Source organism: Penicillium bovifimosum (assembly GCF_028826915.1).
Source record: "Penicillium bovifimosum strain IBT 22155 chromosome Unknown utg000003l_segment0_segment0, whole genome shotgun sequence".
NCBI classification, from domain to species: domain Eukaryota; kingdom Fungi; phylum Ascomycota; class Eurotiomycetes; order Eurotiales; family Aspergillaceae; genus Penicillium; species Penicillium bovifimosum.
This window is the reverse complement of record NW_026622712.1, coordinates 895,898-921,400: the sequence shown is the minus strand read 5'-3', so window position 1 is coordinate 921,400 and position 25,503 is coordinate 895,898. Positions and strand designations below refer to the sequence as shown.

The window sequence follows — 25,503 nt, the reverse complement described above, 5'->3', positions numbered from 1 at the left end:
AACTCTGGCATAGCATGACATTTGTTAGGTTTACTGCAGAGCGAGGGCGTTGTTTTTGTTTGTTTACTTTTTTTCCCTGGCGGGCGTTAAGGGGGCCTTGCATGGTTGGATTTTGGTGCGAATACCCTGTTGTTAGATTATCACATCATTACTGTCACGGACCGAGCCGGGGTTCCCATGTGTGATCAGAACGTATGGAACTACCGGCGGTCGCCAATTAGCGTGGACTGAGTTCCACGGTACATGTAGTATGATTTGTTTGAATAAATGTTCGATTTTCATGTTTTTTGTTCATTAATAGGCTTGGGGGTGGTGTACTTTCTTATATATGGGAAAGGCTACACTTTGACCCTCTAGTGTAGGCCCTGGTGCATGGCCTACTGCAACGTAGTGAACCAGCAGCAACGCATTGCGTTGGCAAGACTTGATCGGTCCAGTGCGTGTCATCTGGTCATAGGCGATGACCACCTTGTCACCTATAGCGAATCCGCGGACATCTTTGCCAACCATGACAATGTCTCCCGCCGCATCGGAGCCGGGGATGACTCGATCTTTCACGGGATGCGCGTACGTTCCAGTAGCAATGGCAAGGTCTGGGAAGTTCAAGGCCACACTTCGGTCCTTGACGAGGACTTCACCCTTTCCGGCCCATGGTCGGAGCTCTCGGAATTCGGTCAGGCTGTTCCGCGATTTACGGTCGGTAAGCCGAAGGACGGTATGAGTTCCCGAAGAATTCATTGGTAGGACTCGCTTTGTAATATAGGCTCGACAGCAAGAGGCCGTTGGTCTACCGTTAGACCGGCCATCACAATAATGGGGAGTAGCTCCAGTCATTCGCCATAAGCTTTACCGGGGGCTCCATTGCGTGTTCCATCTGTTGGGTGCTCCCGTGATCTGCGTGCCAATAAGAACTTTATGGCTCCTACTGATAGCAGAAGTGACCCAAACCACGTGGACCATTGCCTGAAGCATAGAACTAGACGCTCAATGGCACAGAGGCAGAAATAGCTGAGCGTTCACCGATAGTTGTCTGACCGGGGGCACTCGTGGCGGCACGTGGTCGGGGGACGAGAGAGGTATAAATCCCAGCGTCAATCATCACAGCTTCGATCCATCCCAACTCGAGTCCGTTCCATCCCACTTCTTACCCCTTTGCATTAAATTCATCGGACTTTCATCATGAATACTGCGGGAACTCATACCGTCCTTCGTCTGACCGACCGTAACTCGTGGAACAGCCTGACCGAATTCCGAGAGCGCCGACCATGGGCCGGAAAGGGTGAAGTCCTCGTGAAGGTCCGAAGTGTGGCCTTGAACCACCGAGACCTTGCCATTGCCACTGGAACGTACGCACATCCGGTGAGGGACCGAGTTATCCCCGGCTCTGATGCGGCAGGAGACATTGTCATGGTTGGCAAAGATGTCCGCGGATTCGCGATAGGTGACAAGGTGGTCATCGCCTATGACCAAATGACACGCACTGGACCGATCAAGTCTTGGAATTGGGGCCTAGGCGGCCCAATCGATGGCGTGATGAGAGAGTATATCTCTGTTTCTGAGCATGCTGTTGCTAAAATCCCCAAAGACTCTCCTCTTTCCTATGCGCGGTGGGCTAGTACCGCCAGCTTTGGTGTCATAGCCTGGAATGCTTTGTACGGCGATGTGCCAATCAAAAGTGGCCAGACGGTTTTGTTTCTTGGTAAGTCACCTCCATCCTGTCGATTGCTTGAAGTCTTGATAGGCCCTAGGCGCTAACGCTCATACAGGTACCGGTGGCCTGTGTCTTTGGGGCCTCATGCTAGCCAAAGCTGCTGGAGCGATTACAATCATCACCTCCTTTGATCCGGACCAATTGAGATACGTCAAAAATGAGTTCGGACCGACGCACGCGATTTTCTGCAATGAGAAGAGAGACTGGGCGGTACAGGCACAGAGGCTCACCTCAGGCCGGGGTGTGGATCACGTATTTGACATTGGCGGTGCTGTGACTATCGAGAAGTCAATCGAAGCTGTTGCCTTTGGCGGTACGATCTCTCTCTTTGATTGTGTGGGCCCAAAACTGGAAGGCAACATGCCCGATGTTGTGCAACTTGCTCTGAGGAAGGGTGTGAAGATGCGCGCTGTTCTGCATGGCTCGAAACAGCACTTGGATGAAGTGATTGCATTCATCGCAGCGCACGAGCTTCGGATGCCCATTGAGAAGATCTTCCACTTTGACCGTGATCAGGTCGTGGCGGCGTACAAGTACCTCGCCGGTGGTCAACCCATCGGAAAGGTTTGTGTTGTTTTTGGGTGGTCTGGATCAGTGTCTTGTTAGATCACATCAATGGATAGGTTAATGACAGTTAATGTGCTGATCACTCCTTACGCCAATCACATATAGATGCAGGACATCTGTCAGGCCGAAGGCAGTGCCCCTTGGGATGAAGGCAGCTGTAGAGAGTATATTGAGGATGAACTGAGCGTAGATATCGATGTGAAGCTCTCGGATCTGAAGCATGTATGATGAAACATGATGCAATAAACTACAACTCAGGTTGATCACCCCTGACGGGTGGATCCTAATATCGGATTATCATTACTCCGATGTTGTTTCAGTTGAAAGGAATAGCGATGGCTGGAATAGCCTCACGACTTCACCCTTACCTTGGTCCTTCATTTCGTCGCTGGGCTTGCGTTTCTCCAAGTTCCTTTTTCTTTCTTTGCTGTTGCTGAGCAATTGTTGAACTTTCTGCGCTATCCCAACTCTCGGGGCTATCACGTCCATACCCTCTGTCCCATCGCGTACCTCACGACGTGGAGTTCAATTCATTCCAACGACCCCTCCTTTCGCTTCCAATATCGTATCATTCGCTTTTACACACAGGCGCACGTAGCTACGTGTTACAACTCGCATCCTTTGGGCTGTGTTGACGTTGATCACTTCTCAACGTGATCTTGGTCTCCCGCCCCCTATTACTTCCCCGCCTTCGTTTTGAATCCTCGGTGCTGGTCATTCCACCGTTGCCAACGTTCGACAGACTGCCAATATGTCTCACCATGATTTTGTCGATGCAGAGTCACGTAATCGTCTGCCGACCCTCTTTGAGGTGCTGAGCCGCCGAACCCTTGCACCGGTCGACCTCTTTTCGTTCTACATTTACATGCGCGACCAGCAGCGTTCAGTGGACTATTTGGATTTCTGGTGAGTTTGAGCCCTATGTGCAATGGCTAGTTCGAGGTTAACAAGTTCCACAGGCTTGATGTATCGCAACATATGCTACTATGCCGACACTATGTCCGTGAACTCCGTCGTTCCGTCCTGGTTGCGACCCCGGATCTTGAACGTGCTGGAAGTAAACGATCGTCGACTATGCTAGACAACTTGGAGAACTTGGGTGACATCCCACTGACGGAGGCTGGGCCTTCTCGGCTGCGCCACGGATTCAACGAGAACGAGAAAGAAAGAGACGCCGACCAGCGTCTTTCAGCATTCCTTCGCTCCGAAGGCGCAACCACGTCACCTTCCCGACAAAGCTTGAGATCTTCCAACGGTTCAGTAATTCAAACCAACTCGCACGAAGATGGTCGCGATACTCCTGATTCCCGAAATAACGACTCCAATTCCCCTGGTCCCACAGTGGCTCGCAACGACATTCGCGCCAGTGCTGAGAAGATCCTGTACACCTACCTGCTTCCCGGTTCTGAGCGTGAGATCATGCTTCCGGAAGCAATGGTATCGACAATCATCAATTTGATCGAAGACGATGGCCGAGATGACCCCGAAGTGTTCGACCCCGCCAAGGACTATGTGTTCCAGGCCATGGAGCGTGATGCATTTCCAGGATTTTTGCAGGCCAAGGCTCTTGGAAACATGGTTCCCCTGAGCATAATCCTGCGCCTTGCTTTTGCTCTGATCAGTTTCGGGGGAGGCTTCTGGGCTGCGTTCTACGTCGTCTTGAGGAATAAGCCTCGGAGTATTCGCTGTTGGGTATGTTGATACTTCGATTGGAATAATGCAGGAAGTCGTCACTAACTCTGGTACAGATCATTCTACCATTCGCTGTTGCTGCCTACTTCATTGTCTCCTACCAGTACAAGATCGACCCCGTCATGGCGTTCTTAGGGTACAGTGAATATACGTTCATGAACTGGGCCCCGATTCGCGAGCCCTATGTCCGAAAACTGCTGAACAAGCGTGCTCTCGTCACTGCAATGATTGCCTTCTTAACAGCGGCAGCGTTGAGCATTTTGTTCATTTTCGTCCCTGGTACCATGCTGTGAGCCCTTCGCCACGTCCAGCTTCCGCCCGATTCAAAATACCGCAATTTCGTCCCTTCATAATAGTCGTCATATCTGCACCTCGTTTGACATGCTCAAGACGCTTTCCCCTTCGTGTCCAACTCTTGAGGCTCGTCCCATATCTCTGCAAAGCCTCTAAGCTCTACAACCTATTCTCATGCATGGTGCTATAAGAAGGAATTTGGGTCTCATTCTTCCAACCCGACCACCCCGCTTATCAGCGGTTCCATCTACTTTGTCATGTCCATATTTTCTGTGCTTGTTGTTTTGCTGTGGCTTTTCTTCTCTTCTATCAATACCCCCCTTTGACTTTCATAATTGTGTGTACTGTATCTATGTTCTCATTGTGAGCGCGCCTTCAGGGCTTTACGAATGCAATTTTGCTGCTGTTCAACTTCCTTGTATGTCTGAACACGTTAAGGCCAAACCATAACAAAGTCATTTCGTATGATAAGGAACGGCTAGTATGATCGTCTAGCCCACATGGCCGTGAGAAACGAAAGGAAGTATCTCATAGGCAAGCCTCAGCATACGCTTCAAGACTTCCGTCCCAACACCCTCTTGGGTTGCCGACTACTCCCCGCACGAGCACCAGGCGCCTCATCGATATCCATCCGGGACCCCTGCTCCCGATCATCGAAGAACCCATCATCCTCATCAATATCATCCGCATCCCTCTTACTCCCGCCAACACGCCGACCACTCTTCTTCCCCGCCTCCGCAGCATGCCTCCTCTCCATAGCCTCCGCAAGGGCACCGCTGTGCGCCTTCTCGCGCGCAGCGCGCTTCGCGGCCTCGCTCTTGACGCGCACGATCTCCGCCTCTAGGTCCGATGCAACCTCTTTGCAGCGCGACTCCCACTCCGTCATGTTGGCGATCATTTTGGGAAGGGACTGGAGCTGGACGTCGCGGAGGGGGGCGACGGCTGTGACGTTCACGGAGGGGGGTTGGATGCTGGGGAGAGACGGGCGGTTATCAGGGAGGCGTAGATGGCTGTTGTCACGAGGGATTCGAGCTCGGCTTTCGTTGGCGTGCTGAGGGCGGTCATCAGGGCGTTATAGGTGAGGGGTTTGATTGTCGTTGAGAGGGTTAGGAGGGAGAGGAGGCGAAGTTTGAGGGTTTGTTCGGTGTTTAGGGTTGGGAGAGAGGGGGTTGCTGGTGCGGGGTGTTAGCTTTGGGTCTGATAGATGGATTCTTTTTGGGAGGGTTCTGATGGAGGGAGGGTTTGGGTTCATATGGGCTCTTGGCTCGGGGTATATGCTCGTACCTTGATATTCTTGCCATGTTCCCCATGCGAAGATCTCTAGTAGCTTCAGATAGCCCTTGAACTCTGCTGGGGTATCTGGTGAGCGTAATGCTTGGACTGTCGGCAGCTCCAGCAGCTCGGCAAAGACGTAGGTATGCGGGCTTGAGGTGGCATTTGTGATAAGATTGGCGACGAAGCGAGGTGAACTTGCACTGTTGGAGCTGGCCAGGTGGATGAATGGTTGGAGAGCCTCTGAGGCTTTTGTGTGGGTTTGATCCATTGGAATGTGTATGTGGTGATAGAAATGAGATTCAATGGTTGAGGATGCCGAGAGTAAGGTGTCACAAGATGAGGAGATGTGAGGTAAGTGGAGAGGTAGCTAAAGCCTGAGGTCGAGATCGAAGCATCGAATGTCGTACACAATCCAGGCGGAGAGATGCTTGTTTGCAACCCATGCAAACACCCCTTATCTGATTCAAGGAGATTATGGCTGCTTTTTTATTTTATTATTTTATTTTATTTTCTAATTATTCTTCATAGATGATAGACCATTGTTCTGTGTACGGAGTATCTCTCGAGGCATAGACTACCAGCGCTTGAGGCGGGACAATCTCCGTGTCAAGAGCTGTCAAGTAGACTCATGTTCAGGGTCCCAGGTCGATCTGTACGGGCGCAGTAATCAGCCCTGGCAGTGTAACCGGGTTCACCTCTGTAGATATTTGAAACCACCCGAAACCCAGCTGTTTGTAATATTTTGCTTAGTCTGTTTCAGCCAGAGACCGCCCAGAGCTGACATGGCTATTGAGAACGAAGGCATTAATTGGAAACACAACCATTTAATCAGCTGCTTATTGAGCGGACTTGATACATTCCCTGGCGTGGCAGCGGTCCACATCTACCACATCACATCCGATGTCTCCGTCCTTGCAGATTCACCCTTCTCATTTGCCCTTGATTTCGTCTTTCGCCCATTTTTGATCGCATCTGACAGACGTGGCCTTCTGGGCAGTACTATTTCTTTTTGACTTCTGCAGTTCTCTTTGTCTGCTCAACCGGGAAATGATCTGTAGATCTTGCGCTATCCGAGTGCATCCGTCCCCCATCACGCTATAACCCTCTGCCATCGCGTCGCCGGCAGTTCGTCGATCATCGAATCCTTCCATATGCTATAATCCGTCGTTTCCGCCGTGTCCGCTTCGCGCTCACCGTTGACATGTTATCTCCGACTCCAAACGCCGGCGAGAGCACTCCAGTCGCAATGGCGACCACCACTGTCAAGGTTGACGGAATGACCTGCGGGGCATGTACCTCTGCAGTTGAGGGCGCATTTCAAAGAGTAGACGGTGTGCAGGATGTTTCCGTCAGTCTGATCATGGGCAGGGCCGCTGTACAACACGACCCGTCAGTGATAGAGCCCACGAAAATCGCAGAAATCATTGAAGACTGTGGCTTCGATGCCGTAGTACTGTCGACCAACGAAAATAAACCCCCCAACGCTGCTGCTTCTTCTCTCCCGACCCCGCGGTTATCAGTGACCAATCTGGCAGTTGAGGGTATGACATGCGGCGCATGTACATCTGCAGTAGAAAGCGGGTTGAACGATGTCCCTGGTGTGCACCTAGTGGACGTTTCACTACTTTCCGAGCGCGCAGTCGTGGAACATGATGCCGACATCATCACACCGGAACAGATCGCAGAAATCATTGAAGATCGAGGCTTTGGAGCGCGGGTGCTGGACACCTCCCTGCTGCGCTCCAAGGAGCCTTCCACGTCGGCCGATCCGGAAAATAAATCCGCACTCATGGTTACCACCGTCGCAATTGGCGGCATGACATGTGGCGCTTGCACGTCGAGCGTTGAAGGTGCCCTGGAGAATGTGGAGGGAGTGATCCAGTTCAACATCAGTCTTCTGGCTGAGCGAGCGGTGGTTGTGCACGACCCAACAACAATCCCCGCCAGCAAAATTACAGATCTCATTGAAGATGCCGGCTTTGACGCGTCGGTCGTGTCATCGGGGACACAAGCTTCAATATCCAAAAAGACGCAACATGTCAACTTGAGCCTGCATGGTCTCCGGGACGGCACTTCTGCTACTGCATTGGAAGACACCATATTACAGCAACCAGGCGTACACTCTGCATCAATAAAACTGGCTACCTCTCATATGGCCGTTGCTTTCGATCCATCTATCATCGGAATTCGATCTGTTGTGGAAGTGATCGAGGCTGCTGGCTACAACGCCTTGCTAGTTGACACGGATGATACCAATGCCCAGTTACAATCATTGTCCAAAACGAAGGAAATCCAAGAATGGAAACGGTCCTTCATTACTGCGGCGTCCTTTGCGGTCCCTGTCTTCCTCATCAGCATGATACTGCCGATGTACTTGCCTGGGCTTGACTTCGGAAACTTCGAATTGATACGGGGATTGTATCTTGGAGACCTGATCTGTCTCTGCCTGACCATCCCGGTGCAGTTCGGCATCGGCAGACGATTTTACATGACCAGCTTCAAGTCCCTCAAGCATCGGTCCCCAACGATGGACGTTCTGGTGATGCTGGGGACCTCGGCTGCCTTCTTCTACAGTTGCTTTACCATGCTCTTGGCGCTTTGCAGTGTGGATCATGGCCGTCCCAGCACCGTGTTTGATACCAGCACGATGCTCATTACGTTCATCACTCTGGGGCGTTGGCTGGAAAACCGCGCCAAGGGCCAAACATCTGCTGCTCTGTCTCGACTCATGTCTTTGGCCCCATCAATGACTACCATATACGATGATCCCATTGCAGCCGAAAAACTGGCCGAACGCTGGACCTCGAAGTCTACGGCTGGCGCACCTGAGCAACCCGCGTTGTCTGAGGACATGGCAGTGGCTCAGAAGAACATCCCCACCGAGCTGATTCAAGTCGGTGATGTCGTTATTCTTCATCCCGGTGACAAGGTTTCTGCAGATGGCGTTGTCATTCGTGGTGAAAGCTATGTTGATGAGAGCATGATCAGCGGAGAGGCGTTGCCAATTTTCAAAAAGAAAGGCAGCCCGGTCATTGCTGGCACTGTGAACGGTACAAACTCAATAGATTTCAAAGTCATTCGAGCCGGCAAGGACACCCAGTTGAGCCAGATTGTGAAGTTGGTTCAGGATGCGCAGACGAGCCGTGCTCCGATTCAGCGCATGGCTGACATTGTTGCCGGTTACTTTGTGCCCACCATCATTGGCCTCGGTTTGGTCACGTTTTTTGGCTGGATGTTCCTCAGCCACGTACTGCCTCATCCGCCCATGATTTTCGAAATGGCCAACAATGGTGGTCGGGTCATGGTTTGCTTGAAGCTGTGCATCTCTGTCATTGTCTTTGCATGCCCCTGCGCCTTAGGTCTGAGTACCCCAACCGCTGTCATGGTGGGTACTGGAGTTGGCGCGGAGCATGGCATCCTCGTCAAAGGAGGTGCCGTTCTTGAGGCCGCCACAAAAATCACTCATGTAGTCTTTGATAAAACGGGCACTTTGACAACAGGTCAGATGAACGTTGCTCACACCCGAATTGAACCTCAATGGTCGATGAACGACTGGCGCCGTCAGCTCTGGTGGCTTGTCGTCGGCCTCGCAGAGACAGGCAGTGAACATCCCATCGGACGAGCGATTCTCTCCGCGGCGCTAGTCGAATCAGGTCATCCCGGAGCAGATGGACTACCAGGCGTCATGGGTGATTTTGACAATGAAGTTGGCAAGGGTATCTCCGCCGTCGTCGAGCCTACATCCAGCGGCCAGCGTATTCGGCACCACGTGCTGCTTGGTAACGCCAAATTCCTTCAGTCCAAAGGCGTCACTGTCCCCGCTGATGCAGATCCCGACTCTGAGGTACCCGGTGGCTCAGAAGCCCATGTCCCTAAGCCCAGTAGCACAGCATCTGGAATTACCCGCATCCATGTAGCAATCGACAACAGCTACGCTGGAACCATCTCCCTCCAAGACACTGTGAAAGACACAGCTGCGGCGGCAGTCGCGGCTCTTCATCGCATGGGCATCTCAACATCTATGGTAACAGGCGACACTCTCTCAACAGCGGTATCCATCGCCACAGCAGTCGGTATCCCAACCACCGCAATCCACGCCTCCATCTCGCCATCCGGGAAGCGAGCAATAGTCTCTGCCCTTCAAGCCGAAGGCGAGATCGTTGCCATGGTCGGCGACGGCATCAATGACTCTCCCGCACTGGCAACAGCGTCCGTCGGAATCGCCCTCGCATCCGGCACAGACGTCGCCGTAGAGTCTGCCGACATCGTCCTCATGCGTCCGGATGACCTGCTCTCTGTACCAGCCAGCCTCGCCCTCTCACGCTCAGTCTTCAGACGCATCAAGTTGAACCTCATCTGGGCTTGCATGTACAATGTCCTCGGCCTACCCTTCGCCATGGGTCTTTTCCTCCCCTTCACCGGCTTCATGCTACCCCCCATGGCCGCCGGTGCTGCCATGGCTCTGTCGAGTGTCTCCGTCGTTGTCAGCAGTCTGCTTCTGAAGTTCTGGCAGCGCCCGGCTTGGATGGAAACTGAGCGTCTTGAGAAGGAGCTTCGCTCCGGTGCGATCCTGGTGCCTGGCGTGACGCGCGGTCGTGGCCATGCTCGTAAGGTCAGCTGGTGGTCGTCTGCTATCATGATGTCGACTAGCCCGCTCCCTGTTCGTCGGCGTATCGGGAGTGCTGTGTCTGCGCTTTGGTCGTGGGTTACTGGTAAAGCACCGAAGCCGATTGTTCGGGGTGATGAGGGTTATGTCCCGCTGCAGACGATTGATTCGCCTGTTTAATTCTTTTTTGGGGGTCTGATTTGGCTATGCACTGTCTTGGATTGTGTATATGAAGGCTTCGTTTGGATTTAGTTGTTGATCTAGCATGATTTGGCCCTGGTGTCGGGTTTACCGTTTGATATTGGGCCTCAGTTACGATATGATACCTCCGATGTTAATGGCATTTATTTGTTTCTTACTTGATGCTCTTCTAGAGGGGCGAGTGAGCTGAAAGCACAGATAGCAGCATAAGGCAATGATCTCATGGAGTATGTACGTGGTACTAGTCGGGACTAATTGTACTCGTACTCGTTAGAGACTACTACAGTAGTAGAGAAGCTCATGGGACCATGTGATCTGCAGGGTCCACTAATGGTTCTTATCGCCTCAGGCATCAAGTCCGACCGGAGCAAACTTGCAAACAATGCAAACAAGTGGGCAGGATGACTCCGCGGCTTTTTTATGTTCTTCTCTGATAACAAGGCTGTCGCATTTCTTTGGTGCTATTTCTGGAGAAGCTCTTCCGAAAGACTCTCTGGTTCCTCTCTCTCACACTTCGTTTCCGCCAATCTTTGTTCCGCGGGTTGTTGATACATCCAAGGTAGGAAAAATCCCTGCCGCTTTCTACGAGCTCTCTCTCCATGAGAATCAGTTGTCGCAACGCTCCACCCCAGCTCGAAAAGAACTTGCTGCTAACGATATCTCCAGCAATGGGACCCAAACAGAAAGGTGGGCAAAAGCCCAAACAGAATACGGCGGAGGAAGTGGAAGAGACCTTCCAGGCTGTGGTATGTCCACTCATTGGCAAACAGTTGCGCGACTGTTTCCGAGGAAGTCCTCGCGATTCATTGTCCATGTTTGCTAATATTTACTTCCACTTAGGTCCTTGCAGATACCTTCGAGACGAGATTCGAGCCTTTTACCCGTGACAAGCCTCGCGTATGTCCTCCATCCCAACGAAGCACTCATGATCAAGATCTTGGAAATAACGAACCAAATTATTACAGTGCCTTCTGCCGCTCGCGAATACTCCGTTGATCGAATACACACTTGAGTTTTTGGCCAATGCAGGCGTGGAGGAAGTCTTTCTCTATGGAGGAGCGCACTCGGATCAACTGGAGAAATACATCAAGTAGGCTTGACCCAGGGAGTTCGTTTGACACGCATGGCAGAGCTGACTTTATGTTGCTAGCGCATCAAAATGGAGGGCTTCCTCTTCTCCATTCAAGCAACTAACCTTCTTAAAATCGACCTCTACCTCCGTCGGCGACGTTATGCGCGACCTGGACGGCAAGCATCTCATTACTGGAGACTTCATTGTCGTAAGCGGCGACGTGATCAGCAACCTTCCCATCGAGGGCGCATTGGCCCAGCACCGAGCCCGCCGAGAAACCGATAAGAATGCGATTATGACCATGGTCCTACGGGAGGCTGGCCTACAGCACAGGACTAAGTCCACTTCGGTTTCACCAGTCTTTGTCATTGACCCCACCAAGGACCGCTGTCTCCACTACGAAGAAATCGACCGCCATGCAGATGGAGAGGAGCTGTCTCGCCTGAACATTGATTCCGAGATCATCCTCAAGAACCCTGAGCTGGATATTCGCCAAGACCTAATCGACTGCAGCATCGATATCTGCACCCCAGACGTACTGAGCCTGTGGTCTGATAGTTTCGATTACCAATCGCCACGCAAGCACTACCTGTACGGTGTCTTGAAAGATTACGAGCTGAACGGCAAGACGCTACACACATACATCATCAAGGACCACTACGCCGCCCGCGTGCGCAACCTGAAGGCGTACGATGCCATTAGCAAGGACATCCTCTCACGCTGGACCTACCCCTTGTGCCCGGATACGAACTTGCTCCCTGGTCACACATACACCCTCCGCAAGGGCAGCATGTACCAAGAAACCGGGGTGACCCTGGCACGCTCTTGCGTGGTCGGGCGCCGCACAGTTATCGGAAAAGGAACGAGCATTGGAGACCGGGCCGAGGTTCATAACTCCGTACTCGGCCGGAACTGCAAGATCGGTCGCAACGTCAAACTGGATGGCGCATATATTTGGGATGATGTCGTGATCGGTGATAATACAGTCGTTCGTGGGGCGATCATCGCGGATGGTGTGGTCATTGGCAAAGATTGTACTGTTGCGGCAGGTGCACTTTTATCTTATGGTGTCAAAATTTCAGATGGCATCTCGGTGGAGAGCGGAAAGCGCATCACGAAAACTCGGAACGACGGAAGCGTGGGGAAGAACGACCCCAAAGTGGTGGGTGAAGAAGGCGAGGGCTATGAATTCGTTCATGGTGAGGATGAGGAAGATGATGAAGATGATGTGAGCGTTGCCTCATCAGGACTTGGTAAGTTGTCGCCCAATGTGTCTTCCGAGGCTTGAGGTCAAGTCGCTAACGTGATGCCATCTACAGTGTACCGCATGCCTCATCTTTCACTTTCTTCCGCCTCCATCTCGACACTGTCATCCGAGATCTCAAATACCTCTTGGGCCCACTCCGAACGCAGTAGTTTCTCTGCAGACGAGGAATCGGATAACTTCCATCACGACGCATCAGTCAGCTTGTTCGACAGTCTACGCGAAGGCGTCGCGGCAGATGTGGTCTCGCTGGAGCTAGTCACTCTGCGCATGACCGCCAACGCCTCGGACACCCAGGTCCGCCGCGCTATTGTATCAGCCTTTATGAAGCATATCCAGCAGCTTATGGAGAACGGCAAGAGTGCCGGACAGGCAGTCCAGGGCGTGTTTACGGCATACAAGGAAGTCGTCGAGCGCACTCTGTTCGACCGCAACAAGGAACAAAAGAAGGATCAGATTGATCTGCTACTACTTCTCCAACAGGACCTTATCCACCGCAGCAAGGGCGACATGGTCCTCCTGTTCACTGCCAAGTCGCTGTACGAGCTTGAGATTGTTGACGAGGAAGCTTACGATCAGTGGTGGAATGACGAACGCTCTAGTCAGACTGAAGAGATGCGGACTGTTCGCAATCAGACGAAGCAATTTGTTGATTGGTTAGCTGAGGCTGAGGAGGAAGAGAGCAGCGAGGAGGAGTCCGAGGAAGAATCTGATGATGAGTAGATACCACGTGATTGCAACAAAATCCAAGCCTTCTTTCCATTTCAATCTTCCTTGTCTTTAGTAATCCGACAGGCTAACTAGTTAGTTACAGCCCAACCAAGACAAACAGGGCTGGCGCTAGGTAACTAACGAACGAACGTCGATGACTCAGATATGAGTCAACGGACTCCAGAAAGCTGAGAATCATAGCATGCGGCCATAGATATTATTGGTGTACAGAAACAATCAAACAAAAGTCCCCCGCACCCTAGAAAAGCGGTAGGTAAACTCTCAGCGTAGTGAATTAATTGAGCCCGAATTCGCACCCGAAAATCATCATGGCGGGGAGTCGAACCTCGACCGCCCGGGGCCCTTCCAGCTGGCCAAAGCCAAACCGAACTCCCCGAAGCTCGATCACTCAATCTTTCCCCACTCTCCCCCCTCCAACCAGTTATCCGTCGCTCGTCACAGGTTTATTAAGTGGCCTGTGGCGCCAAACCCCTTCCACCCTCTCGTTTGACCCCTTCTGTCGGCATTTCTGCCGTTAATCATCCACCACGCCTCCCCAAACACGAAAGAGAAAGGCGGCTGAGGCGGCGATTACGGCCAAGGACGAACCACTGCCGAAAGCCGCCCACGGCTCCCGACTCGCCACTCTTGCGTTCTCCGATCGACAGCCACGCCACGAGACAGCAACTAAGACAGAGACGACTGACAAATCACCTACGGCCAGTTTCAACGGTCAAGTAGACAGACCCTCCGCGACGTCGGCGTCTACGGCTGCCAGCATGGACTCCGACGACGAGTGCATGAGTGACGTATCCAGTCAAGAGGATTTCCTGGGTACCCAGGGATCCGAAGATGAGAGCTTGGGTGAAGGTATGTGTTTCGTCAGATCTTGGATCTTGCGGCTTGGATCTTGGATCTTGGTATGTTATCGGTGACTAACAAGTTGTTCCTTACATGTGAGCAGACTTCGATGATCTCGATACCGGGTTTTCGGACGATAAGGATCTCCTCAAACAAAGGAAGAAGCCATACGAAGTCGAATACAAGGTCCTTGACCCCTCCGATATCGACCATGAGCAGCTTGGTCAGGTCAACGAGGTTTGCGCCATCCTTGGGCTACCGCCAGAGTCGGCGGCCATCTTGCTGCGATTCGGACGGTGGAATAAGGAGAAGTTGATCGAATCATACATGGAGCAGCCTGAGAAGACTCTTGAGCAGGCGGGTCTTGGGTTGGGCTCTGAGTGGACTCCAAAAACTGAGATTATCCCTGGCTTTACTTGTGACATCTGCTGTGAGGACGGAGATGACCTCGAAACGTACGCCATGCGCTGTGGCCACCGGTTCTGCGCCGATTGTTATCGGCAATATCTGGGACAGAAGATCAAGGAGGAAGGAGAGGCTGCTCGGATTCAGTGTCCAGGCAATGGCTGTAATCGCATCGTGGACTACAAGTCGCTGGATTTGCTCGTAGCACCGGATCTACAAGGAAGGTGAGTGTTGTGTTTTTGGAGGGGCTGCCCTAGGGTTTGAGTTCAAGAGTGCAAAGTTGGCTGACACGTGCCCTTACTCCAGATATCGCGAACTTCTTACTCGGACCTACGTCGATGACAAGGAGAACCTCAAGTGGTGTCCAGCTCCAAATTGCGAATATGCCATTGACTGCGGGGTGAAGAATCGCGACCTCCGTCGCATTGTCCCAACAGTACAATGTGCCTGCAAGCACGAGTTCTGTTTCGGCTGTTCGCTCAACGATCACCAACCCGCTCCATGCAAGCTGGTCAAGATGTGGCTGCAGAAGTGCGAAGATGACTCAGAAACGGCCAACTGGATCTCTGCCAATACCAAGGAGTGTGCAAAGTGTAATTCGACCATCGAGAAGAACGGGGGTTGTAACCATATGACTTGCCGCAAGTGCAAATACGAATTCTGCTGGATGTGTATGGGCCTGTGGTCTGAGCATGGCACCAGCTGGTACAATTGCAATCGGTACGAAGAGAAGTCCGGTGCAGATGCTCGCTCTGCTCAAGCCAAATCACGTTCGTCCCTAGAACGCTACTTGCATTACTACAACCGATATGCAAACCATGAGCAGTCTGCCAAGCTTGACAAGGATTTGTACTTGAAGACTGAGAGGAAAATGACCAGCCTCCAGTCACAATCCGGTCTCTCGTGGATTGAGGTGCAATTCCTCGATACCGCGTCGCAGGCACTGCAGCAGTGTCGCCAAACTCTGAAGTGGACATATGCATTTGCATTTTATTTGGCGCGCAACAACCTGACGGAAATTTTCGAAGATAATCAGAAGGACCTGGAGTTGGCTGTCGAAAGTCTCAGCGAGATGTTCGAGAAGCCCGTTGGTGAGCTTGCAGATCTCAAGGTCGATATCCTCGACAAGACCGCTTATTGCAACAAGCGCCGAGTTATCTTACTGAGTGACACCGCCGAGAACTTGAAGCGTGGTAAGTACAAAGTCTGACTTCGGGCCCATGGTCAGTCGCTAACGTGCCTTTTCAGGAGAGTGGTCATTCAACGTTGAGTGGTAAACCACCAGCCACCATAACTCTTCTTCCTAACGGAGGAGCTTTTGACGACGTGAACGATGCATTTTTTTTCTTTTGCACCCAATGCCCAATGTGTTCCGGCCAGTGAATCCATTTGTTGGGGGCTATTTTTACCGTATTTTGTCCAAGTGGGCATCTTTAAGGTCGCTACCTTGAAGCTGTTATTTTTACATCGAGGTCAGGCGCAGCGGGTGTTTTCTGGCATCATTGTTAGTTTCGAGAGATGCGATCCGATATAGTTAACAGACAATGTACATCGCACTTGACACATGGACACAGCTTGGTCCTTATATAAAGTTTTTTTCTTCTTTTTGACAGCCTAGTAACTGAATGTCAAGTACTGTAGTATTCCTTCAACGGGCAATATCCACTCCGGAGTCCGCAGAGGCATCGGTCCACGGCTTTCCCGGGCCTCGGCTTGCTCCGGTCAAAAGCCGCATGCTCTACTCCGTACTTTCGCCTCAAATTCCGAGTGCAGCTAGAATGTTCAAAGTCAATGATCTACAATATACGTTGGATTTGTCGATAGCTAATAACATCTTCTCGAAGACCGGAAGAGAAAAGCCGAGAGTCGGACACTCCACTCTACGGAGTTAGGCGAAATGTGGTCAAGGGCGAATAGATGGCTTGTCCAGGGGTTTCTTATCAGATTGATAATTTTTAAGGGTTGACTTGTACCATTCAAGTACCTTTACCGCGGTTGAACTACCATAGAGGTACTTATCCGGTACTTTACCGAAGATGTGGTCCCCTAAGCTCCGTCATCGGATGCTTCGGAAACAAGCCACAGATCATAGATGAATACTAAATTACTGGGGGAATAGGCCAGGTGTATTTGCTTGTGGATTAGGTACTCGGTGGTCGTGCCTATATTCCTTAGTCTAGTAGCATTCACTACGCCACATCAGGTACATCGAATTATGCCAATTCCGAGGTCTAGCCGTGTCTTCTGAATAAGCCGTCTTCGATATGGACCATTAAATAAGGAATAAGGGTTCTTGAAGCTGAAGAGTAGAATAAAAAGTAGTCTTATAAGTCTTATTTATAAGACTTATAAATTGAAGTAGACCACCTAAAGCCCTAAAGAGTCGGAGTTAAGCTCATGTAGACCTAACTGAGAGCCAAGGTCGGCGTGTGAATAATTTCGTGTTAGCGCCATTTCCCTGGTTTTTTGTCTCCAGCCAGATTTTCAGTTCCTCCTTGGTATTTTCCCGGGGAAAACATTTAGAGCCTTGCTTCTTGTCTTATCTTCTTCTCTTCTTAGCTCGATCTCGATTTGTTGCTCTGTCATCGGCACCCTGTTTTGCTCGGGATCTCCACGGACAAACCCAAGCCCCGGTTTATCTCATCTTCACTTTTCCACCCAGGCTCCAGCAACTCGCTTCTAGTCTCGCACCTCCTTTTTTCCCTTTTCGGTCTCTTCAATTGCAACAGCTGTGCTCTTGAGCTAGCGGAAGCTTCATGGCGGCTTCCGACAACGAGGAATTTGAGTAGGTGGCTCTCCGACGGACTTTTTTTCCCCAGGCGATTGAGCGGACATCAGGAACCCAGGAGTGGTTCAGGGACAGGGAGATGAGCTCTATTGGGGTCATTCAGAGATCCAGGACCGATTGATTGTCCTGGTCGGCCGACCAAGTCTCTCGACTGCTTTGCCGACGCTCTTTGGGATGTGATTGTGTGGCTCGAGCTAATCCGATTTTGCCGTGGTTTAGCTATGAGGCCCTCCCTCCAACTATGGCCTTGGTCGAAACATGTTAGCCGGTGCTTTCGCAGGTATCGCGGTATGTCGACGCGTTCATGAGGTGGTTTGTGAGGATTTGTGCTGATCGGATAAAAGGAACACTCGGTCATGTACCCAGTTGACTTGCTCAAGGTATGCTTTGTTTCTGGGTGAAAAGGCCGCATTGGAATGAGAAAGAAACCCTCGCTGACAATTTGGACATGACTAGACTCGCATGCAAATCCTGACCCCTACGCCCGGCGGGTTATATACCGGATTGACCAACGCGTTCTCCACAATCTATCGGGTTGAGGGCTGGCGGACGTTATGGAAGGGAGTTTCGAGTGTGATTGTTGGCGCGGGTGTGTATACACCAGTAAGCCCTAAGTTGGGGAAAAAAAGGCTGATTGATGTTAGGTCCGGCACACGCGGTTTACTTTGGCACATATGAGATCGTGAAGGAAATGGCTGGTGGCAATGTCGACGCGGGGCATCACCCCTTGGCTGCTGGTAAGTTCTTATGACGATCCTCGAACCAGTCGATTCGTGTGCAAGATAAACTGATGGGATTCGGTACAGCTATGAGTGGAGCGTCCGCTACTATTGCCAGCGATGCGTTGATGAACCCATTCGATGGTAAGTGACCATATAACGCAGCAAGTCGAAACGAGCTAACTCAGTCTTCAGTCATGAAACAACGCATGCAGGTTCACGGCTCGGTTCATAAAAGTCTGGCAGAATGCGCTAAGACCCTCTACCGTACTGAAGGTCTCCAGGCCTTTTACGTCTCCTACCCTACTACCCTTTGCATGACCGTGCCCTTCACGGCCACCCAGTTCGTTGCCTACGAGTCGATCTCGAAGGTCATGAACCCGAAGAATGAATACGATCCCTTCACCCACTGCATTGCAGGTGGTCTGGCCGGTGCCTTTGCAGCCGGTATTACCACTCCTCTGGATGTCGTGAAGACGCTTCTTCAGACCCGTGGTCTTGCTGAGAGCGAAGAGGTACGATCCGCCAAGGGTCTTTTCAATGCCGCTGCCATCATCAAGCGCAGATTTGGCTGGTCTGGCTTCCTGCGTGGCATGCGTCCACGCATTATCTCCACCATGCCGAGCACCGCCATTTGCTGGTACGTGTCTTTCTGACCTGTTCTCTCGGGGTATTTATTGACTTTCTTACAGGACCTCTTATGAGATGGCAAAGGCATACTTCAAGAAGCACCTCGACTAAAAAGCATTGACCGATCCACTCAACCACTTGCAAATGGGTCCCATTCACGTTGTTCTACTTGTTCGATATACCATGTTTGTGTAGGTATCGTATAATCTTTTTTTTCTGACCTCCGGAGGCGACGTGGGTGTTTTTCTGCAATCCGTGATGGGATTTGGGCGGAGCCCAACGATACTCACGGTGCATATCGGGTCAGAGCCCGATTTCATTCTTGCATGTTTATGGCTTTTTATGAAAAGCGTTTGCGGCAATGTACAGTGAAAAACGGGGATTTACACGGCCACAGCCGACTCGGGGATCAAATTTGGCGTCATTTTGTTTTTTGCTTTTCCCTTTGGACACTTGGACTCGAGTGTGATATTGGATGGAATCTCGGGTTCATATCGATGAGAGGGCTGGGTTCTCTGAGGCGATAACCCCTTGTTTTTTTTTCTTAGTCATTGCATGTACTGATAGACGGGAAGTTTAGAGTTATGATGTGAGGGTTTGTGTGTGGTATGAAGGAAGACATGGCTATGGAAGATATGGCGGAAGTCATTATGACAACGATAACAGTAGCTTTATACTCCGTGCACCTCTCACTATCCAGCCAATTCTTGTCTCAATAAATACAAGCCCTTTTCAATCCCTTCGAATTGTCGTCCCTGGTAGTATGTGGACGCATGCAGTAATTCCCGAACCGACGACGTCACGCGAAAAATCCTCCCCCTCATCTGCGGGAGATCATCGCTTTCACCCAACTCCACCAATTTCACTTCAAATGGCAGGCGGGCCTGTTTATTCCCAATGATGCGCCCACGGCCTGCGTCTTCCTTGCAGAAGACGTACGACGAGTGCTATCTCGCGTGCTCCACTGCGGTGTACTTTGAGGGCCAGGTAAGTGCGCTAGTCCCCGAACACCCGTTCCCCAAAGACTCACTGTATCAGAACAACGAAGAGGAAGCATTGCGGTCCTGGCGATCTGCCCTTGATGTTATTTACCATCACAATGCCCGCCGCGTACCCTCGAACTACCACCCGAAATCCGAAACCGAGAAAGCCCTTCAAGACTCCATCCGAGCGCTGGAGGTTCAATGCCGAGAACGGGTCGATCTGCTCGGCGCTCTTCAAGCAAGCAGGAAAGAATCTGGAGATGCAAGTAGCAGCAAAGCAAGCGCTACTCTTGTCAAGGGTAAATTCCATCCAAGCATACCGAGACAATCCTCGAGCAACTCACCCGGCTGGATCGGAGATGGAACAATCCCCGCCGTGGACTACACCGACCTTTCCAAACCGGCCGCTATCCCCGGCCGCCCAGCGCTGCCAGGGAGACACAGTACGGAGTCGCCGGCGTCCTTCGAAGATGCCAGTCCGGCGGCAATATCAGCGGCCGGTGCGCCTGCGCTGCGCGTGCACTCAAATTCTTCAAGCAAATCAAAGTCGCGGGGATCCAGTCAAGAGCGCCGGAAACCCATGTTGACAACTCTGCGCAGCAAAGATGGCAAGAAGAGTAGCAAGAAAGTTAAGGCTACATCGAAAAAGGAGAAGGCAAAGCAGCCGGCTGCTTCCAGAGCAGCGGGTCTGGCTTGGGGTAGCATATATCGCGGTGCCTCGGGTGAAAAGCCTGTGAGCGAAACGGCTTTGGCCTCATCACGCCAAAGCGCCGCCGCCCATGACCCCAGTTTCCGACGAGAGCCCGAACCACGATCTAGCCTTGGGGAGGCGCCTTCACCAGCGAGGACTCGTACATCCCGAGATCTACCGGGGGATCGAATTCCTGCTGCCCATTGGCGAGAGCCTCTACGTCCGTCTCCGAAGAGGTCCTCCACCCAAACATTGCCTACCCAGGCGCCAACGCCTCCCCGTGCACCCCGACCGCCAGCTGACAGCCCTAAACTACCACCTCCGTCTCCTGCACTGTCCATGCCGAACCCGGCCGACTTTGCACCGCAGCCCAAACCATCTATTAAACCGAAGCCTGTGGCTTTGCGGTCTTCTTACCAACCGCCAAGCGCCAATCATCCAATACAGTCTCCTAGGTCCGAGGGTACCTCCCGGACGTTGACCCCCCGGCGTGACGTCGAACAGAATTCACCAATCGAGAAGCCTCGAATAAGATCTGCGCCTCGGATCCCCAAAATCGATGGAGACGCGCGCAATTCTCCTCTAGCCGGCAGTAGTACTAGTGGCGATGATCTCCATCGTGGGGTGAACCGGTTGGCCATATCTCAGAGGAATGGGGACAGTGTACCACGTCGCAAACCTACTCCAATAACACGGCGGGAAACACCCCCGTCCAGCGAGCAAGAGACCTCGGATCACCGGACGATAGACAGCGATGCAGAGGATGAAGATGAAGAGAACAGTGACGTTGCGAAAATCATGGAGAAATTGCCCAAGGGCATTGATCCCCAGTCAGCAAAGCAGATTTTGAACGATATCGTGGTGCGCGGTGATGAAGTACATTGGGATGATATAGCAGGGTTAGAAGGAGCCAAAAAGGCCCTCAAAGAAGCAGTGGTCTACCCATTCCTCCGACCCGATCTCTTCTCAGGCCTTCGCGAACCAGCCCGGGGAATGCTCCTCTTCGGACCCCCAGGCACAGGCAAAACCATGCTTGCACGCGCAGTAGCGACCGAATCGAAATCGACCTTCTTCTCCATCTCCGCATCAAGTCTCACATCAAAATGGCACGGCGAGAGCGAGAAGCTCGTGCGTGCCCTCTTCGGGCTCGCCAAAGCCCTCGCCCCGTCCATCATCTTCGTCGACGAGATCGACTCCCTCCTTTCCGCCCGATCATCCGGTTCAGAGCACGAGGCCTCCCGCCGCTCCAAGACCGAATTCCTCGTCCAATGGTCCGACCTCCAGCGCGCAGCCGCCGGCCGCGAACAAACCAGCCGCGAGAAAAAGGAAGGCGACGCAAGCCGTGTGCTCGTCCTAGCTGCCACCAATCTGCCCTGGGATATCGACGAGGCCGCACGTCGCCGCTTCGTCCGTCGCCAGTACATCCCTTTGCCGGAACAACATGTGCGCGAACAGCAGCTACGCAAACTAATCAGCCACCAGCACCACGAGCTGAGCGATGCCGATATCCAGGTTTTGGTCCAAGTAACAGAAGGTATGTGCTTGTCAACTTTTCGGTTTTCTTTTGATTAACAATATATCCCAGGCTTCTCTGGCTCGGATATAACAGCCCTCGCCAAAGACGCTGCCATGGGTCCTCTGCGCAACCTTGGTGAAGCCCTCCTCCATACGCCTATGGATCAGATTCGGGCCATTATCTTCCAGGACTTCGAAGCGAGTCTGTATTCTATTCGACCTAGTGTATCTCCTGATGGGCTACGGAAATATGAGGAGTGGGCGAAAGAATTTGGTGAGAGAGGTGGATAGAGTATGTAGATTTTGGAATTGTACTCCACTTGTTTCTTTTTTGGGCTTGATCTCGTAGGTGCTGGTTTCATATTTATTCGACATACTTATAGGTATTCTATAGGATTGTAGTAGTGATCATGTCCTCTCCGAGGCTTTCTGGTTAAGCATATGATCTCGGACATTTGATTGTGGATCATTATTGGTGGCTGGTGCTGGGTTGGACAGATCCACTTATAATGATGATGTCACTGGTGTGCATTAGTGCAACGGGTGTGGCACAGCTTTAATACACAGCTTTAGTATCTTATGCATCACGCGTGACGAAATCGGAGCTTGTAGATTGCTTATTTGAATGTACTATTAGGCATTAAAGTCTTGTACTATTCCAGGTGTTTTTATGGCATGTGAAGTAAATGTTAGTAACAGATAAGGAGCCCAAGTGCAATATGACCAGCTCCCATCACCTGGTGGCCTAGTGGTAACATGCTCGCATGTGTACTACGAGGGAAGTGCCCAAGATCTTCCACTACTTTGGTGTCCGGTTCGATTCCGATCGTTCTCGATTTGAGCTTTCTTTTTGTTTCTCTTTTTTCATGATGAATCCTTTTCATCTTCGATGAAGGGAGAATACGCAGTACATTTTTCTTTTTTTTTAATTTCCCCATTTTCCGGTGAGGCCATCCTCTTATTGGTGGGAATGATGCAGACTACCCCCTTGTGGTGGGGAAGTGGGTTTATGTGGCACAGTAGGTCCACATGTCCAAGCATTCATGGCTCTGCACCATGTCTACGTTCATTTGAGAGCCGCTGAGATCTTGGTAATACTGACTTGCAGCTCATTTGCTTTGTTGATCGAGATACATAGTGGTATAGATAAGTACAGACATCACCAATCAACTCAACAACACCCGGATCTCCCCTGTGGTCCGGGGGAACAACGATCTCAAACTCCATTGTTCATCCTCCTCATCCTCTCCCTCTTCTTGATCTTCCTCCTGGCCCGCATTAGCCTTGTCATCCAATCTGCCACTGTCCCCAGTGCCAGTGGCTGCATTGGACCCTCTCGTCTCATCGGCGGCAATGATCATGCCTTCGACGAACTCGAAGTCACGGCAGAATGCCTCGACTGCATCCTCGGTCACGCTTTGAATAAGAGAGACGCTTTGCACACGCTTGAGATTGTCAGTTGCGTCCATCAGTGCAGATGGAAGGAAGTCGTCTAGCTGCTGGCTGGATGTAATCAAGGCCTCTGGTTGGAATGCAGGGAGATTGATCAGGTCGTCCAGGTGTGGCTTTTGCTGATCTGACTTCTCAATATCATCACCGGTGGTCTCAGGGTCCTTGTTTGTCTTGGAGAAAGGCTTCAGGGCATCCAAGAGCGTTTGGAGGCCAGAATGCTCGAGCAGGAATTGGTGCTGGGTAGCGAGGAGGTCGTTGCGTAGGCTTGATAATGCTGCAGATAGAGGAGGAACGTGCGTGGAACTGGCAAAGGGGAAAGGTGACACAGCTTCACGGGCTGCAAGGAGTATGTTAGTGCGGTAGATGACCTGCGCCGTTGTATCTTTGAGTTCGTCGGATGAGGACCGGGCTAGTGTCAAGAATGGATCGAAGGCGGCCCGGAGCACAGAGGTGAACGAGTTCTCGTTGTTCTCGTCCAAGTCTGCATCTTCCGGTCCGACCGACGCTTCATGTGTCTTCAGGAGCACGTCCAGGGTTTCCAATGCATCTAGCAAGAATTGTGGGGGTGAGAGGTCATCGGGAGGCGTTAGGGCAACATTGTCGCCTGCCAAGGCGCTGATTTGGTCGCGCATCAAAGTCTCAAAGTGGCCCAGCGTGAACTTCTCCAAGTTCTGCATCAAGTCCACCAATTGAGATTGTGCGCCAACTAGCTTTGTGAAGGTTGTGCGGTAGAAGGACAGCAAGTTCACCACCTTAAAGCAAGTCACAGGATCTTCATGGCTCTGAATTACGAGCTCGATTCTTTGTCGTAGCGATCGAGACACTCCTGTAAGGTCACGGTTGACCAAATCACTAAGTGCCTTTTGGCCATCAAAGGTGACCTCTTGTTCCTCATCAATGCGCGACCAAGGCTCGCTACTCAGGCCGGCCTGTATTCCCCGGGCGAGCTCATCCCCTTCATCCACAAACAGCGATTCAAGGGCCTCTCGCTCCGACACCGTTGTAGAGTGCACCCACGCAAGCATGTCACCAATATAGCGTAGGGGATCATGCGCCGAGAACTCAATCGGCTTAACAGTACGATCACTCACGTTAGGCCCATTTGACCCAGAAACAGCATCAGTCAATGCATAGTGGAAAGCATCAGACAGGACATAGTCCCGAGCTTCCGCAAAGAAGTCTAAGCAGTTGTGGAAGAGACTCGGGCGTTCTGCCAGCACTCGCAAAGCGCGGCGGATTGAACTGCTGATGCGAGGGTCTTCGAGATTCAGAGACCTGAACTCCTTCTGAATCCACCGGTAGAGTTTCTGGTATGCCGAATTAAGACTTCGGGTGCTCAGTTCCATCACCTCTAGGCCCAATCGCTGGTTCTCACCGCCGAGCAAGACTTCGCAATCGTGGTGCACTTGCTTAACGCGAGCTAGCACGTCAAAGAACCGCTCGTCAACGGGCTCCTCGGCCGACGTTAACACCAATATATCCTCCTCCGGAACCAGGAAGTGTTTTGAAAAGGCCTCCAGCAGCTGCTGCTTGGTCTCGGTTTCCTTCTTTTGCGCCATCAGCGCACTAGCCTCCTCGAGCACCGGCGTGGTATCCTGCTTCGCCAGGTTGATTCGCTTGCGCATATCGTCGCACGTTTGATTCAGGGCTGAAACCACCGTTCCAATCCGTTGCAATTGCTGTAGCCGTTAGTAATTGGAATTCCTCTTGAGATCTCCAGAGCCATGAAGGTCTCACCTCTGCCACTTTTCCAAAGTCTTTAACAATTTCCGCATTGCAATCAACAACTTCTTTTTGAACATCGAGTCGTAGCTGCCGATGCGTTTCTTCAGAATTATGAATACCTCTCAAGCTCAAAGTCTCGAGGGAATCGCGAATGTCCGAGTCCGCATACGATGCCGATAGAACGGTTGTCAGCCGGTTGGTGAGGGCGGTCGAGCGCTGCGTTGGCGGGGGTGATAGCGATGACACGGTTTGGCCATTGGCACCATCGCCGGCGCTGCCACTCGGTGGAAAGTAGCTGGTCATTGTCCTTGGAGTAACCCCGTGGGAGTTCGGTGGGGGAA

At 51.8% G+C, this 25,503-nt stretch overlaps 9 protein-coding genes across 9 annotated transcripts; 5 read left to right on the top strand and 4 right to left on the bottom strand.

The window, feature by feature from the left end:
- Positions 1-294: 294 nt before the first annotated feature.
- Positions 295-738, bottom strand: N7515_003397 (uncharacterized protein; the record flags this gene model as incomplete). The annotated part of the gene is made up of 1 exon (XM_056664141.1): positions 295-738. One exon carries the CDS (start codon positions 736-738, stop codon positions 295-297), a length of 444 nt encoding a protein of 147 aa, XP_056523198.1.
- A 441-nt stretch (positions 739-1,179) lies between these two features.
- Positions 1,180-4,263, top strand: rgsB (uncharacterized protein; the record flags this gene model as incomplete). Its single annotated transcript, XM_056664140.1, has 6 exons — positions 1,180-1,699; positions 1,767-2,275; positions 2,384-2,500; positions 3,021-3,184; positions 3,238-3,970; positions 4,027-4,263. 6 exons carry the CDS (start codon positions 1,180-1,182, stop codon positions 4,261-4,263), a joined length of 2,280 nt encoding a protein of 759 aa, XP_056523197.1.
- Positions 4,264-4,817: 554 nt separating this feature from the next.
- On the bottom strand, positions 4,818-5,162 carry N7515_003395 (uncharacterized protein; the record flags this gene model as incomplete). Its single annotated transcript, XM_056664139.1, has 1 exon — positions 4,818-5,162. One exon carries the CDS (start codon positions 5,160-5,162, stop codon positions 4,818-4,820), a length of 345 nt encoding a protein of 114 aa, XP_056523196.1.
- A 53-nt stretch (positions 5,163-5,215) lies between these two features.
- N7515_003394 (uncharacterized protein) lies at positions 5,216-5,807 on the bottom strand (the record flags this gene model as incomplete). Its single annotated transcript, XM_056664138.1, has 2 exons — positions 5,216-5,436; positions 5,549-5,807. 2 exons carry the CDS (start codon positions 5,805-5,807, stop codon positions 5,216-5,218), a joined length of 480 nt encoding a protein of 159 aa, XP_056523195.1.
- Positions 5,808-6,740: 933 nt separating this feature from the next.
- On the top strand, positions 6,741-10,325 carry ctpA (Cu(2+)-transporting P-type ATPase CCC2; the record flags this gene model as incomplete). Its single annotated transcript, XM_056664137.1, has 1 exon — positions 6,741-10,325. The coding sequence occupies one exon, from the start codon at positions 6,741-6,743 to the stop codon at positions 10,323-10,325; it is 3,585 nt and encodes a 1,194-aa protein (XP_056523194.1).
- A 689-nt stretch (positions 10,326-11,014) lies between these two features.
- Positions 11,015-15,936, top strand: N7515_003392 (uncharacterized protein; the record flags this gene model as incomplete). Its single annotated transcript, XM_056664136.1, has 10 exons — positions 11,015-11,092; positions 11,187-11,243; positions 11,312-11,436; positions 11,497-12,671; positions 12,738-13,401; positions 13,497-13,526; positions 13,965-14,263; positions 14,358-14,883; positions 14,966-15,852; positions 15,908-15,936. 10 exons carry the CDS (start codon positions 11,015-11,017, stop codon positions 15,934-15,936), a joined length of 3,870 nt encoding a protein of 1,289 aa, XP_056523193.1.
- Positions 15,937-17,705: 1,769 nt separating this feature from the next.
- mrsA (putative mitochondrial carrier protein) lies at positions 17,706-18,907 on the top strand (the record flags this gene model as incomplete). Its single annotated transcript, XM_056664135.1, has 7 exons — positions 17,706-17,735; positions 17,792-17,827; positions 17,904-18,036; positions 18,092-18,184; positions 18,254-18,310; positions 18,362-18,806; positions 18,859-18,907. The coding sequence occupies 7 exons, from the start codon at positions 17,706-17,708 to the stop codon at positions 18,905-18,907; spliced, it is 843 nt and encodes a 280-aa protein (XP_056523192.1).
- A 786-nt stretch (positions 18,908-19,693) lies between these two features.
- Positions 19,694-22,276, top strand: N7515_003390 (uncharacterized protein; the record flags this gene model as incomplete). The annotated part of the gene is made up of 2 exons (XM_056664134.1): positions 19,694-22,004; positions 22,056-22,276. 2 exons carry the CDS (start codon positions 19,694-19,696, stop codon positions 22,274-22,276), a joined length of 2,532 nt encoding a protein of 843 aa, XP_056523191.1.
- Positions 22,277-23,151: 875 nt separating this feature from the next.
- On the bottom strand, positions 23,152-25,465 carry cog6 (Golgi transport complex subunit COG6; the record flags this gene model as incomplete). Its single annotated transcript, XM_056664133.1, has 2 exons — positions 23,152-25,116; positions 25,175-25,465. The coding sequence occupies 2 exons, from the start codon at positions 25,463-25,465 to the stop codon at positions 23,152-23,154; spliced, it is 2,256 nt and encodes a 751-aa protein (XP_056523190.1).
- Between the last annotated feature and the right edge of the window lie 38 nt (positions 25,466-25,503).